Source organism: Pelobates fuscus, chromosome 12, assembly GCF_036172605.1.
Source record: "Pelobates fuscus isolate aPelFus1 chromosome 12, aPelFus1.pri, whole genome shotgun sequence".
NCBI lineage: Eukaryota > Metazoa > Chordata > Amphibia > Anura > Pelobatidae > Pelobates > Pelobates fuscus.
In genome coordinates, this window is record NC_086328.1 from 138,405,888 (window position 1) to 138,421,293 (window position 15,406).

The 15,406-nt window shown below is 43.6% G+C and overlaps 1 protein-coding gene across 2 annotated transcripts; it reads right to left on the bottom strand.

The window, feature by feature from the left end:
• Positions 1-4,134: 4,134 nt before the first annotated feature.
• Positions 4,135-15,164, bottom strand: SIRT3 (sirtuin 3). Of its 2 annotated transcripts, XM_063438640.1 has the most exons (8): positions 15,069-15,164; positions 14,328-14,421; positions 12,954-13,121; positions 12,426-12,658; positions 10,680-10,780; positions 9,966-10,127; positions 9,055-9,258; positions 4,135-4,434 (listed from the first exon to the last, which is right to left on the bottom strand). In XM_063438640.1, exons 1-8 carry the CDS (start codon positions 15,100-15,102, stop codon positions 4,414-4,416), a joined length of 1,017 nt encoding a protein of 338 aa, XP_063294710.1. In that variant the 5' UTR covers positions 15,103-15,164; the 3' UTR covers positions 4,135-4,413. The 2 variants fall into 2 exon arrangements, with proteins under 2 accessions (XP_063294710.1, XP_063294711.1); XM_063438641.1 differs by lacking the exon at positions 14,328-14,421 and having other exon boundaries at positions 4,136-4,434; positions 15,069-15,152.
• Between the last annotated feature and the right edge of the window lie 242 nt (positions 15,165-15,406).

Here is a 15,406-nt window from a genome sequence, read left to right on the forward strand (position 1 = left end):
CTGCGGCTGGAGACTAAGTCCCGTTCGAAGATTCGAACACACGTTCGAACGGGACTTTGTCATTTTGGGGTGTAAAATAGACCTCCAGTACACAATTGAACCCCACGGAAAAACAACCCCGGTTTCACTTCGACACTTCGACAGAAGTCGAAGTGCGTTTGACGATTCGAACGCCGCCTTCGGATGGGACTTTGTTATTTTCAGGACAGAAATAGACCGACCACACAGCCTGAATCTGTAGAACTGTTTTGGGCATGCAAACAGGCATGCGGTCGGTCCAAAGAGACTTTTTAATATTTCTGGAACCACTGAACGGATTTTCACAAATTTTGAATATGTTGTTCCACAAGTTGTGTTGTTCATAAAAATGTTTATTCATGTATGATACAAAATCATAAAGTTATAGAATTGTATAAAAATGTATACGTTTTAGCTTGGAGATAATTGAGTAGATACAGTACGAAACTCAATTATCTCCCAAGCAGAGGGGAGATGGGTCGTGTGTGTGGCAGGCAGGCTGTAAGGGATGGGGCAGGCTGTGGAGGGGAGCATGTTGGGGGGGTACATATTGTGGTTGGGGGGGGGACAGGTTGAGGTGGAGAGGTTGTGACATGCCTCCTCAAATTTACATACCACTTCCCTGGGGATCCAGTGGGATCACTCTCCTGTCTGCAGCTCCGCCGGGAGTGAGCTGCAGACCACATGGTTCAAGTTCTCGCGAGCTCCGGTCAGAGCATTGCTGTGGTAACCCACGGCAACGCTCTTGGATCTCGCGAGACCTCCATCACATAGTCTGCAGCTCTGCAACCGCCGGAGCTGCAGACAGGAGACTTTCAGTCAGGGAAGAGTGAGGGTTTGCACCCGGCGGAATGCAGGGCAAGACGCCAGGCCCCCTAACACAGCTCAGAGTCTTGGCCCTGCCTCCAAATCCCGGACATAGGAATACACACACCCTGATACAAAAAGACACAGATACACACAGATACACACACACACACACACACACACAAAAACACACATACTGAAACAGACATACACGCATATAGGCATACATACTGACACACACATACAGACACATACTAACATACATACAGACATTCATACTGACAAACACACAGCTAATTTTTTCAGCCACCCTCCTGTGGCTGGGGCCGATGCAAGTCCTTCTTCACAGCTTGTCTCTTCTACCTCCCACGCAGAGTGAGCTGGGAGGAAGTGACCGGCCATCACTTTCTCCCAGCAGTACTTGCGGGTGCAATTTTTTTTAAAGTGGCCATAAATGCTTGGGCCACCCGATGGGCCCATCAGCATGCTGGCCCTTGTGCAGCTGCACAATTCCGCTGCTACACGCCATGGTTGTGACACCCTGATGGCGGCCCCGCCTCCTGGTGTCGGGCCCACTTAGATTTCAGTATAAGTTGCAATTAAAAGAACACTACACCCTGTTCCAAATTATTATGCAAATTATATTTTTCTCATTTACCTAAATAATTGATGTAAATAACAGTCAGCATAATTCTCATGTTATCAACTATTAAGAGTACAATTCAAATTTTATTGAACAAACCTCCTAATGATAACAGTATTTTTTTTAAAACATAACCTTACAATGCACTGTTCCAAATTATTACGCACAGTAAGTTTCAAAACCCTTTATAGGTTGTAAAGAACTGAAAATTGTCATTTGTTGTGTTTGCAGCATATTTACTGAAATCAAAAGCAATTTCAATCAAACTTATAACAACATTTTAACTTTTTTTTAAACATTTTAACAGGTCACGTTACATTTTAACATAGGACCCCTTATTTGATAGCGGCTTCACAAGTCTTGCATCCATTGAACTTGTGAGTTTTTTGACAGTTTCTGCTTGAATTTGTTTGCAAGATGTCAGAATAGCCTCCCAAAGCTGCTGTTTGGATGTAAACTGCCTCCCACCCTCATAGATCTTTTGCTTGAGGATGCTCCAAAGGTTCTCAATAGGTTTGAGGTCAGGGGAGGATGGAGGCCACACCAAGACTTTCTCACCTTTTATCCCCATAGCAGCCATTGATGCAGAGGTATTCTTTGCAGCATGAGATGGTGCATTGTCATGCATGAAGATGATTTTTTTACGGAAGGCATAGTTCTTCCTTCTGTACCAGGGAAGAAAGTGGTACGTCAGAAACTCCACATACTTTGCAGAGGTCATCTTTACACCTTCGGGGACCCTAAAGGGGCCGACCAGCTCTCTTCCCATGATTCTGGCCCAAAACATGACTCCACCACCGCCTTGCTGACGTTGCAGCCTTGTTGGAACAGGGTGGCTGTCCACCAACCATCCACTACTCCATCCATCTGGACCATCCAGGGTTACACGGCACTCATCAGTGAACAGGACTGTTTGAAAATTAGTCTTCATGTATTTGTCTGCCCAATGCAGCCGTTTATGCTTGTGAGCATTGGTTAGTGGTGGCCGAATAGAAGGTTTATGCACAGTTGCAAGACTCTGGAGGACTCTACACCTTGATGTCCGTGGGACTCCAGAGGCACCAGCAGCTTCAAATATCTGTTTGCTGCTATGTAATGGCATTTTAGCAGCTGCTCTCTTGATCCGATGCATGGATCTGGCAGAAATCTTCCTCAATGTGCCTTTATCTACACAAACCCGTCTGTCCTCTGAATCAGCCACAAATCTCTTAATAGTGCGATGATCACGCTTAAGTTTTCGTGAAATATCTCATGTTTTCATACCTCGTCCAAGGCTATTTCACTCTTTTCGGCAGCAGAGAGATCCTTTTTCTTCCCCATATTGCATGAAAATGGCGCTCTGTTTTAATAATGTGGAACACCCTCCTTTAGTAGTGTTTCCTTAAATTGGGCTCACCTGGCAATCTAATTATCACAGGTGTCCGAGATTGTTTTCAGTGATCAAAAGAGCCCTGAGACACAATGCCATCCATGATTTAAACCGAACAACAAAATTTTTAATCTTTGTGACACAAATAGAATTTGCATAATAATTTGGAACAGGGTGTGTATGGTCAGGAACACAAACATGTATTCCTTACCCTATAGTGTTAAACCCACCATCAGACCTCCTGGCCTCCATATGTCCCTGTAAATATAGTGAAATCTTATTTTTCTTCCACTCTGCTCCTGCCTCTGTCCCTGATCTGCCTGCTTGGCTGACATCATCAGAAGTGATTCTCTGAGCCAATCACAATGCTTTCCCATGGGATTGGCTGAGACTGACAAGAAGGCAGATCAGGGGTAGAACCAGCATGATTCAAACACAGCCCTGGCCAATCAGCATCTCCTCATAGAGATGAATTGAATCAATGAATCTCTATGAGGAAAGTTCAGTGTCTGCATGCAGAGGGAGGAGATACTGAATGTTTGGATGCATTTTAGGCAGCCATGACCCAGGAAGGATCTCTAACAGCCATCTGAGGAGTGGCCAGTGACGTTATCACTAGGCTGTAATGTAAACACTGCATTTTCTCTGAAAAGACACTGTTTATAGCAAAAAGCCTGAAGGGAATGATTCTACTCACCAGAACAAATTCAATAAGCTGTATACTGTACATTAAACTATATACTGTTCAATAAGCTGTATACTGTACAATAAGCTGGATACTAGACATTAACCTATATACTGTACAATAAGCTGTATACTGGACATTAAACTATATACTGGACATTAAACTATATACTGGACAATAAGCTGTATACTGGACAATAAGCTGTATACTGGACAATAAGCTGTATACTGGACAATAAGCTGTAGTTCTGGTGACTAATGTCTCTAAATTAACTTATTGTATTTTGAGGGCTATTTTGAACCACCTGCCTATTTCCTGTACTATCACCATATATTCAACTGTAGATAATTATAATATATTGTAGTATATTATGCGTACTGACCTTCATTTCTAATACTAAAATAAAAAAATACTTGCCATTCTCTCACCCACCCACATTCCCCGCCCCAGAATCACACAGCATTTGCTTGTTGTCTCTTCCCAGAAGGATATCTGTGCCATAGTTGGTACATCCTATACATGTCATGGAATGAGAGATGGAAAATGATGTTCTGCCATAAACGAGGATAGATACAAATATATTAAACTTTATTATCCTTTTTATGCCATAATAGAAAGGTTTTTTTTGTTGTTTGTTTTTTAACAAGGGAAATGCATTATAACAGGGGTAAGCAACCTCCGACACGCCAGTTGTTTTAGACTATATCTCCTCTGATGCTTTGCCTGCATTATGGTAGATGGAGACTTGGAATGCTAAAGGTTGTCTAGCCCTGCACTATAATATATCTTACATACAATAATATTAACATAACGCAAGACATATCAGTAATACAGTGACGTTCTGTTCATGGGCCCAGTCAAGGCTGTGCAAGAAGTTCCTCTACTTGTCGTTCACAGTTGTCCAGCTTTATCCTGTAAACACCACCATAGAAATATATATTTTAATATGGAAATCATTTCTTTAGAGATCCGAGATATGTTCCAAGCTGCCTAATGTCAATTCTGTGCAGAATTTACGTCTGCTGACCGGCATAACCCCGAGGGAAGCCCTCTTGCCTCCCAATCTCAGATGTTATTTGTTTTAATTGCCCTCTATGAGAAGCTTTGATTGGGCCTTGTCGGGGTTCCTGTGATGGATTGAGGTAAATCTTCTTTTAAAACACTCTTTAAATGTTTACTTTGGAGAAACGGGTACAACAATGCCAACAGGGCATTATTCCGTATCACAAAATATAAAAAAAAAATCCTTTAGAGAATGGTGTTAATCACAATAACTATATACAATTACAATAAGGTAACATTCTTGTGCAAAAACTAAACAAACAGTCAGGGCCGGATTAAGAGCCCAGTGGGCCTGGTGCTGATAATTATGATGGGCCTAATTACAAAATCTTATTGACCAAAAACACTAAAACAGTCCTACCTCCTAAGCGTCATGTATCTGATGGAGATTATGCTGTAGGGAAACTCATAGGATGCAACTATGAGAAAACACATACTCTTTGCTAATCTCATGCTTTCATCTTTCAAGTAAACCCATACCCCCTAACAGCAGTGTCCAGTAAAGCAGGAAGTCTATGGATGCGGTAAAAGGGTGGGCTACTGACACAAATCACATAACCAGAACGGCCGAAAGGACGAACATACACAAAAAGGGGGAATGTCTGTGTCCCTTTGTCTCCCAGTCCCTTAGTGTTTGTGTCCTCATGTCTCCCAGTGTCCCCATGTCACTAGGGGACATTGAGAGACATTGGGACACTGGGAGACATGGAGACACAGATACTAGGGAACACTGGGAGACCTGTGAAATCTGATACTCTTGGGGACACTGGGTGACAGACACGAGGGGACACGGGGAGACATGGGGCACTGAGACACTGTGATATATAGGGGACACTGGAAACTTGATAAAAACCTGGGTACAGGTCAAAATGTTGTGGTGTCCAATAAACCTGCTTAAAGCTATCACAGTGAGTGCCTGAGATTTTTTTCTTTTATACTAGGGGACACAGACACTATGGGCACAGAGACACTATGGGCACAGATACACTACGGGCACAGAGACACTATGGGCACAGAGAGACATGGGGCACTGAGAGACACTGATACATAGGGGACACTGATACATAGGGGACATTGGAGACTTGATAAAGACCTGGGTACAGGTCGAAACGTTGCGGTGTCCAATAAACCTGCCTAAATCTATCATAGTGAGTGCCTGAGATTTTTTCTTTTATACTAGGGGACACTGAGACACTAGGAGACATGGGGACACAGAGACATTGGGAGACTAGGGGACTTTGGGAGTCTAGGGAACACTGAGACACTAGGGACACTGGCACACTACAGACACTGAGAGACACCAGGGACACATGTCTCAAAGTCGCCCAGTGTCCCCATGCCTCTCAGTGTCCCCATGTCTCCCAGTGTCCCCTAGTGTTTGTATCCCAGTGTCCCTTAGAGTCTGTGTACTCATGTCTCCCAGTGTCCTGATGTCACTAGGACACTAGGGGACACTTAGAGACATGGGGACACTGGGAGACATGGGGCCACTGAGCAACTAGGGACAGTGGCTGGGAGACATGGGGACACAGACTAGGGGCCACTGGGAGACATGGGGCAACTGTGTCCCTAGTGTCTCAGGGTCATGGGCGTCCGAATGGGGGGTAAAGGGGGGTACTTGCCTCCCCCTCCCCCCTCCTGGATTTTTCAGCTTGTGCTGCTATTTTTCGTTTTAGTGTGAGAATACAGTGCAATACCAGCGCTGTCCAGTAGCTGTCCAGTAGGAAGCTACAGCTTATCCCTGCCTCTCTCTCTCATGACTGAAACCGCAGGGGAGCAGCACAGAGGCAGCCTACAGAGCAGGTAAGTGAGGGATGGGGGGTGGGGGAGACCGCATAGAGGAAGGTAAAGTTCTGCAAGGGGCAGGAGGGGTCAGAAAGGAATAGAAAGGGGCAGCAAGAAGCAGGAAGGGGTCGAAAGGTTTTCAAGGAGCAGGAGGGTAAAGTAGAAGGAGCAGCAAGGAGCAGGAGGGGTCAGCAAGGAGTAGAAAGGGTCTGCAAGAGGCAGGAGGGGTCAGCAAGGAATAGGAAGGGGCAGCAGGAAGGGGTAGGGACGGTCTGCAAGGAGCAGGAGGGGTCACCAAGGAGTAGGAAGGGTCTGCAAGGAGCAAGAGGGGTCAGCAAGGAATAGGAAGAGGCAGCAAGGAGCAGGAATGGTCTGCAAGGAGCAGGAAGGGTCTGCAAGGAGAAGGAAGGGGCAGCAAGTAGTAGGAAGAGACAGCATGGAGTAGGAAGAGGCAGCAAGGAGCAGGCGGGGTCAGCAAGGAGTAGAAAGGGTCTGCAAGGGGCAGGAGGGGTCAGCAAGGAGTAGTAAGGGTCTGCTAGGAGTAGGAAGGGGCAGCAAGGAGAAAGAAGGGGCAGAAAGGAGTAGGAAGGGGCAGCAAAAAGCAGGAAAGGTCTGCAAGGAGCAGGAAGGGTCTGCAAGGAGCAGGAAGGGTCTGCAAGGAGCAGGAAGGGGCAGCAAGGAGCAGGAAGGGGCAGGAAGAATCAGAAGGAACAGAAAGGATCAGCAAGGGGCTGCAAGAAGCTGGAAGGGGCAGAAAGAAGCAGGAAGGGCAGTAAGAAGCAGGAATGGTCTGCAAGAAGCAGGAAGGGCCATCAAGGAGCAGGAAGAGCCATCAAGGAGCAGAAAGGGATCAGAAAGACAAAGGAGCAGAAGGGCGCAAAATAAGCAGAAAGTAGCAGAAAGGTAAAGGAGCAGAAGGAGCCTCAGAAGAAAAAGAAGACTGTGTCAAATGAAGGAGAAGAAAATGAGATTGGAGCACTTCATTCTGGACACCACATCATAAGGCTTTGGTACCTGGGCCTGGCAGTGAAACTTTGGACCTTCTCATCTCCCCAGGTAAAAACAAACAATATCAGTGTTAATGTGTTCACTTTTATTTACTGAGTGTCAGGAAACACAGAGGGCCGCTGGGTAGGGGTGCCGCTGATTGGCTAGATGGGTCAGCTAGCACTCTAAGCCAATCAGTAGCTCCCCATTCATAAAAACGTAAAACATTTTTATGAATCGGGAACTAGCGATTGGCTTAGAGTGTCAGCTGACCACTCTAGCCAATCAGCGGCACCCATGCCCAACGTCAATCTGCACTTCCTGACACTCTGTTTCAGAAGTCGAATAGCATTGAGCGACCTGGAGAACTGGAGCTGAAGGAAGCCTTTGGGGGTAAACCATTTGAGAGCGGTTTCACCCCTTCAAAGAAAGAGCACCCGGGGGCCTCCTTGCATCACAGCATTTTCATTTAGATAAAGTTGTTATGGTGACCAGAATGTTCCTGTAATTTGATGAAAGGAACACTATAGTGTCAGGAATACAAACATATATTCCTGACACCATAGTTGTGAAAACGCTATTCATCCTTGCTTTATGTGAAAATGACTATGCTCCTTCCCTTTCATGACACTGTCAAAAAGGGGCCAAGCATGGATGTCATTACAATTATGCCCCCCGCCCCCCCACGGAAAAATTCCTGCGGACGTCCATGCTCAGGGTCCCCATGTTCCCCAGTGTCCCAATGTCTCAGCGTCCCCATGTCTCGGAGCTGCTGTCTGGACTCTCTGTGCAGAGCTGCTCCCCCGCAGATCAGACAGTAGAGAGAGGCAGGGAGGGAGATGCCGTAACTTCTTATCACTGCCTCTCTCCACACAAACAGCGACCCCTACTGGCCGGCGCTGGTATTGCAGAATAATCTATGTTTATACTGAGACAGACATTTGTATTGCAGGTATTACTGCAATACCGGCACCGGCTAGGAAGCCTCAAATACCTGAGAAATACTTCTGAGAAATACCTGGCAACCCTAAGAGTAGTGTATAAAAAAAATAAAATAAACCAATGGGCCTATTCCATGGGCCTGGGCCTGGAGCTGCAGCTCCATCAGCCCCTATGTTAATCCGGCCCTGCAAACAGTATTATACGGCAGAGTCAATAGGTTAAAGGGCTATTTTATATTGTATTTTTATTTTTAGAAACTAACCTTTTTTTCCCCACTTCCCTGATTTCTGCAGCGATGTCCCTCGGCATGGAGTTGGACTCATTCTTAGCCGATGTCACAAGGGCAGTGAGTGGCGCATGTGCATTACACATTCTGCTTAGGAAAGCATTGAATTCATACTTTCCTATGGGGTTTTTCCAGATGCTAGATTTTATCATTCAAAGTTTGAGGACGTCCAGCATCGTTTCACGGACTTCAACTCTGTGAAATTGCAGGAAGCGCCTCTAGAGGCAGGCTTAACCCTGCAATGTAAACACTGCCGTTTTACTAACACTGAAATGTTTTACATTGCAGAGTTATGGGGACAGGGACACTGAACCCAGACCACTTCAATAAGATGACGTAGTCTAGGTGTCTATAGTGTCCCTTTACGTTTAAGATCAGCCATTTTTAGCAACTAAAGCCAGTCTAACGTGCATGATTGTTACCAGTGACACCATTTCCCGATATCTTGCAATGTATTTCTACTTTCTTACTTTTCCTTCTTTATCCAGCTCAGTCAGTTCACGTTCCCATCCCAAGAGTTGAGCAAAACGCTTGACTCCAGCGGTGACTTCTCCGATCTCTGCAACGTCTATCCCTTGATGACCACTTACGAATGGTCCAACAGGTTCTCGATTGATTAGGACACGAGGAGTGGAAGCCTTAACTGCATATACCAGACTTGCAAAAGGCTCAACCTGAAAGAGCAGGCGTTATCATTAAAGATTTTGAAGGTTATCTGCACTGTTTCCATGTCAACTTATCTTTTACCTGCCCATTATCCATTATCCCAAGATGCTGCACATAAAAAATCACATAGGTCTGGAAATAGGAATCAAATGTCAAAAATGCATATCATATTATCGCATTATCTTGTTATCGTATTATCATATTATCTTACTATCATATTATCATGTTATTTTACCATTGTGTTATTGTATTATCGGATTATTTTCCACCCCAGTGCCCAAGGGGAGGAAAATAATGCTTTAAAATATTTGGGAAACTATCAGTTATTCCTCAAAGTGTGAAAATGTCTCCGGGTTGGGTATTTAAATTTGAAATTCACACTTCAGTGAATAACCCTGTTTATATTTACTTAACCCCTCACCTACTCTCCGCTTGGGGTTTGTAAAAACGAGGCATCTTTGACCTCCTACTGGTTATTAGGCGAATGCATTTTGAAGTTTAGATATCATTTTTTCTCCTTTGACAAATTGCTATGAAGCAAATATTTAATTTAGGATAAATCTCGCGCAAACGGATTTAAGTGAAGACTTAATTTATCCTGAAATGTTATTTTAAGATATAAAAAAAAAATTACAATGCTGATGCTCATTTGGTTAAAATAACAAAACCACACAACTGTTTTTTTATATCTCACTCCTCTGTAACTCTCTCTGACCTCCAGGGATGTGCCAATGACGAGCAGGAGATCAGCTTGTGGAAAGTCTACTAGATGCATCAGGAAGCGTTGTGGTAGATGTTCTCCAAAAAACACAATGTCTGGTTTGAGGAGACCTTTACATAGTACACACAGAGGAACCCGTGACTCCAACACTGCATCCTGTAATGGGAGCATACCCCAAATTAAACACAATAGTAAATATGCCCAAGCAACACAGAAGACCGAACAAAGATGTAAGATTACGCACAAAACATTAGTACTGATTTTGTCACAGAGACAAGAAACCATATTTTAGGAGCCAATAACACCTATACAGCATGCGCTGTCACTTTATTAAGCCACACTCTCTGTTGGGTGAAAGGGCTTTCAAAAAAAAAGGTCTCCTGAGCTGCCAATAGCAAATTCATCGTGTGCATTCTATAGAAATATTTGTATGGGCAGAGGTTAAAGCATAGCTATAGGGGTCGAGTGGGGACAAATCACTGCATCTACAATCTTACCCAGGTTTGTAAATGCAGTGATTTTGCTAATTGCTAAAGTGATAAGCAGCGGTGTGATATGGACAGGGGAACTCCTTGTACCATAACACAATGAGCATCTGTTGTTAAGGAGGTTGTTTGAATCCCTGAACAGATAAACCATCTTAAATAATATGAAAACCTATTTTTGGAATGAACATGGCAAAGATCCAGTAACGCTAATATGGCTCACCTGGAAGGTCCTTCCTGGGTATGTTTTGAGGCACTTTGTGCACGTGGCTGAAGTAAATGACCCATGGGCTTCCACCAGCTTCTCCAGAGGGATGCCAGCCGCTGAAAGACAGAAAAACCTCAGGGAGGTTATGAGTCCTACATTTTGGACGGTCATGTAGTTTTAGTACAACAATAAAAGCGTTTTCTCTATTGTTATTTTCTCCCGATAACAAGACACTCTCCCAGTACGAGTTTGATTTTTGAACCAGTTACAATGAGCCCTCCATTTTCCATTTTGTCAGTTTTCTAGATCCTTCCATTCCGCTGGCTAGCTGTATGCGAATTATTACAATGCGTAAAATAATGAAGCAAGTGGATGCCATACCCCATACAGTCCAATATACGTTTTATCTATGTAATACTGATACGGCTTAATGGATGAGAAAGACAGCCAGAATCTCCCTTATGTATGATAAATTCTAAACATTGCACCCCATGGTCTCTTAACATCAGAGTCTCTCAATCACTCCTCTCTAAAGTACACTCTATTCCTCTCCATTGTTATACACTACTTCCATCTTCTAGGCTGTTTCACTGGAATCTCTAGACTCTTCCACTACTGTCCTATATGGTCCACTACTGTCCTATATGGTCCACCTCACTACTACTCTGGATAAGTACCAGAGAGATATCTTACAAGTGGGAATCTAAACCACTGTATGCAGATTAGTCTGGAGCTGGTTTAAGCTCCATTACACATAAGTTGGCAATTGGACTTCTGTGTAGTGTGTTCCGCATTTGAGTTTACATATTGCACTACTGGCTTTTTCCGTTCCTCTGCTCTCTTTGTGAAGCTACAATCAAGAATACCGCAAGGAGACTTGTGATAAGAATGAACACCGTTTTGGGACTGTATTCATATACCTGGTATACCAGATGTTATCTTTTTAAAGTACATTATCTGTTTTTGATTTATTGATTTAATTTATCATTGTGGTTTTAATATATTTCACCTTCGGCTCATCCTGTAACTTGACTTTTTTGTTCCCATCTCTCTACCTGACATTTTAACTGCACGCCTCACCACTTTTCTATGTTCTAATTCTTCACGACTTCCTGACATCTCCCACATTCTTTACCTAACTCTATTACATTTGTTCTCCCCATTCCTTTCATTGTGAGGTCTTCTATCTCAAACGGTTATGACCACATTTCACCCATGAGCATACTTGTCTTTTTCATTGTTTTTCTACCTTTCATTACTGCACTCCTCTTGTCTTTGTTTTCTCCCCATGTGTATTGCTCTCTTAAACTGCTATCCTGAGATTGTGCATTTCCACTAATCACCCACAATGGGGTACAATGCTCCAACAGTCATATTGGAAACCAAAGCTGCATTCTAATCCTAATTGTAATTAATATAGTCAGTATATGTATCTTCTTTGTATGCGGATTGACACGAAGACCAGTTACAGGATACAGAGGTGTAGACTTCTATATTTAAGTTTTCACACCTCACAAATATATATTTGTTAAATACAAAAATTTCTGTGAAACTTTTTTGTGCCTCATTTCTAACATTGGGGTGGACCCTCATCCAAATGTCAGTGGGCACACTTTGTAAATACTGGGATAGATAAAGAAGATATTACAAATCTGGGGTAGTAACAGGTCCTCTTTATGCATGTGTAGAAAAAAGTGGGCAGACTAAATTAGCCGATTGATATAACCGTCTAATCATAATATATGTTTGTACGTTTACTACCTCTCTCTAAGCTATCGATGTTCTGTGTGTAGAGGCGCAGGAGTACACGCTTATCATTCAGGAGACGCAGGAAGTGATGCGCTGTGTTAGGTAGGTGGCGGCCTGGAAGAAGATCTTTAGAAAGATCTAAGAAAGCATGCGGCTCCCGTAAGAAGTATCCCAAGTCAAAAATAGCTTCAGGGTACGGAAGGGAGTATTGCTGTAGCTTACTGTACAAACCGCTAGTGGGAGACCTGCAAGAAAAAAAGGAGTCAAAATAAAGGGATGAAAAATTGATTAAAAAAATAAAGAGCTTGATTATTTGAGCAGGACTCTCTCCATCTCTTGTGTCCGTCAACTACTTGCTGAACCAACCTTTGAAATGAGTCGGACTCCATATAAACTTATAGAGCGAGTAGAAATGAGCGAGTCACTATCCTATAACATAGTGGGGATATACAAACAATAGAAGAGTGTATAACGCTGTATTATGGCTGCACACAAGATGGAGACTGCCCATTTCCAGCACGAGAGTATACACAATGTCACCTGAAGTCTGGAATGCCACTGTCCGTACTGATACCAGCTCCCACCATAACCAGGATACGCCGGTAAGTGCCTTCCTTGATTCCAAAGGCTACATCCTCCAGTGTTAGGAATGTGTTATTGTCACTTCCTCCTCTGCCTGGAAAACCCGGGCTCCAGCATTTCACCGGACTACAATATAAATCAAATAACACAAGTGAGACCTTGTAATGATTCATCGAAATAAGCAATAAAAGGATTATAGATTCCATTATGTTAAAGGGACACTCTAAACACTGAGGCACTCAGGAGCTGGGTTACTGTAATAAGGAGTTACAGGGTCAGTGATAGAGCAATAAGGCACTCAGGAGCTGGGTTACTGTAATAAGGAGTTACAGGGTCAGTGATAGAGCAATAAGGCACTCAGGAGCTGGGTTACTGTAATAAGGAGTTACAGGGTCAGTGATAGAGCAATAAGGCACTCAGGAGCAGGGTTACTGTAATAAGGAGTTACAGGGTCAGTGATAGAGCAATAAGGCACTCGGGAGCTGGGTTACTGTAATAAGGTGTTACAGGGTCAGTGATAGAGCAATAAGGCACTCAGGAGCAGGGTTACTGTAATAAGGAGTTACAGGGTCAGTGATAGAGCAATAAGGCACTCAGGAGCAGGGTTACTGTAATAAGGAGTTACAGGGTCAGTGATAGAGCAATAAGGCACTCAGGAGCTGGGTTACTGTAATAAGGTGTTACAGGGTCAGTGATAGAGCAATAAGGCACTCAGGAGCTGGGTTACTGTAATAAGGTGTTACAGGGTCAGTGATAGAGCAATAAGGTACTCAGGAGCTGGGTTACTGTAATAAGGAGTTACAGGGTCAGTGATAGAGCAATAAGGCACTCAGGAGCTGGGTTACTGTAATAAGGTGTTACAGGGGTCAGCGAAAGAGCAATAAGGCACTCAGGAGCTGGGTTACTGTGATAAGGTGTTACATGGGTCAGCGAAAGAGCAATAAGGTACTCAGGAGCCGGGTTACTGTAATAAGGTGTTACAGGGTCAGTGATAGAGCAATAAGGCACTCAGGAGCCGGGTTACTGTAATACGGTGTTACAGGGTCAGTGTAGAGCAATAAGGCACTCAGGAGCTGGGTTACTGTAATAAGGTGTTACAGGGTCAGTGATAGAGCAATAAGGCACTCAGGAGCTGGACACCCAGAGGGGCTTGGAGGACACAAAGAGACACATTGGGGCTGGGGATTAAAATCTACTGGAGGTTTAGTCGACTAAAACAATTCAGATAACTAAAATAAGACTAAAGGAAAATTGACATTTGCAGCCAAAATTAACACTGTTGAGCATTCATGGGATGCTGTACATTAAGAAGCTGCAGAATATAATGTGTACCTTTTGTGCAAAAATCTGCATATGTTTGGACGCAGGGTTGCAAATGCTACTTTTTCATAGGGATCAGTCAGACCAACAGCATGCACCCCTCTCACTGTAAGAGAAAGAGGGAATTTATAAGCACACCTGTAAAACAAATGTGTAATAGAACGTTTCTAGCAACGAGAGGGTTAATCTTGCAATGAGAGGGTTAATCTTGCAATGAGAGGGTTAATATTTCTGCTCAAGCCTCCAATTATGCCAATATTGGTAATGTTGGGGTCAGGCCTCAGACTTCTCCATTGTTACTAAGCAATAAATGATTCTATTAAATAGAAATGAAGATATTATACAATTCAGTAACTGTAGATAAAACGTGTACTTTCAGTAATATAACAAGTTTGGATGCCATTCCCGAAATGTTACTTGGGAGAAATCATTCCGGCTATTTATCCACCATGGACCAGAGAGGAAGGAGAAAATAACCCACAAATCAGAATTATCCAGAAAGCCTGGACTTGGATATTAACCAGCGAACGTCCTGCCAGAATAATGCAATCTGAAAGCATCTCAGCCTCGGCCATTCCTGCGCAGATAGTCCGCCTCAATGTGCAATTCTAGGATTATCTCTGAAAATTGGCTTTTTTTTAATGAGAAACTTGTACTATTTGCAAATCTGTAACAGTCGGATGTTAATGTGGGAATAACAAAGGGCGGCTTTGTAACCATGACGACGATGCTGGTCCGAACAATGAATATTACCTGCCACAAATCGTGCAGTTCGAGCCACCAACATTATCTGTCTGAAACAGTGGCCACAGGAGACCAAGGGCAATGCCTTCACTGTGCACCTATTCATGCATGAGCAGAGCTCTAAACACAAGAGGCAACAAAGCCCTGTCTTATGTCTTCACAAAGGAGCCATTTTCCTGGAGGTACTTCCACTAAATCCCAATGGAGAAAGAGGGGCCCTGCCATTTTAGGGGTGTGAGTGGGGGTGTGGCCAGGGGCGGGCTGTTCTAAGACATTGTATATGATTTACTAATAACAATTTATGGAAATAAAATGTAATTTACAACACAAACAATGTATCTTATTTA

Bases quoted from the DNA above. Each gene is read 5' to 3' on its own strand.
- SIRT3 (XM_063438640.1), bottom strand. From the start codon at position 15,102: ATGTTGGTGGCTCGAACTGCACGATTTGTGGCAG. The intron at 13,122-14,327 runs GTACACATTATA...TTTATATTGTAG, and splicing joins TGCAGATTTTTGCACAAAAG to TCCGGTGAAATGCTGGAGCC. The intron at 10,781-12,425 runs GTAGTAAACGTA...TCTGTCTTTCAG, and splicing joins CATCGATAGCTTAGAGAGAG to CGGCTGGCATCCCTCTGGAG.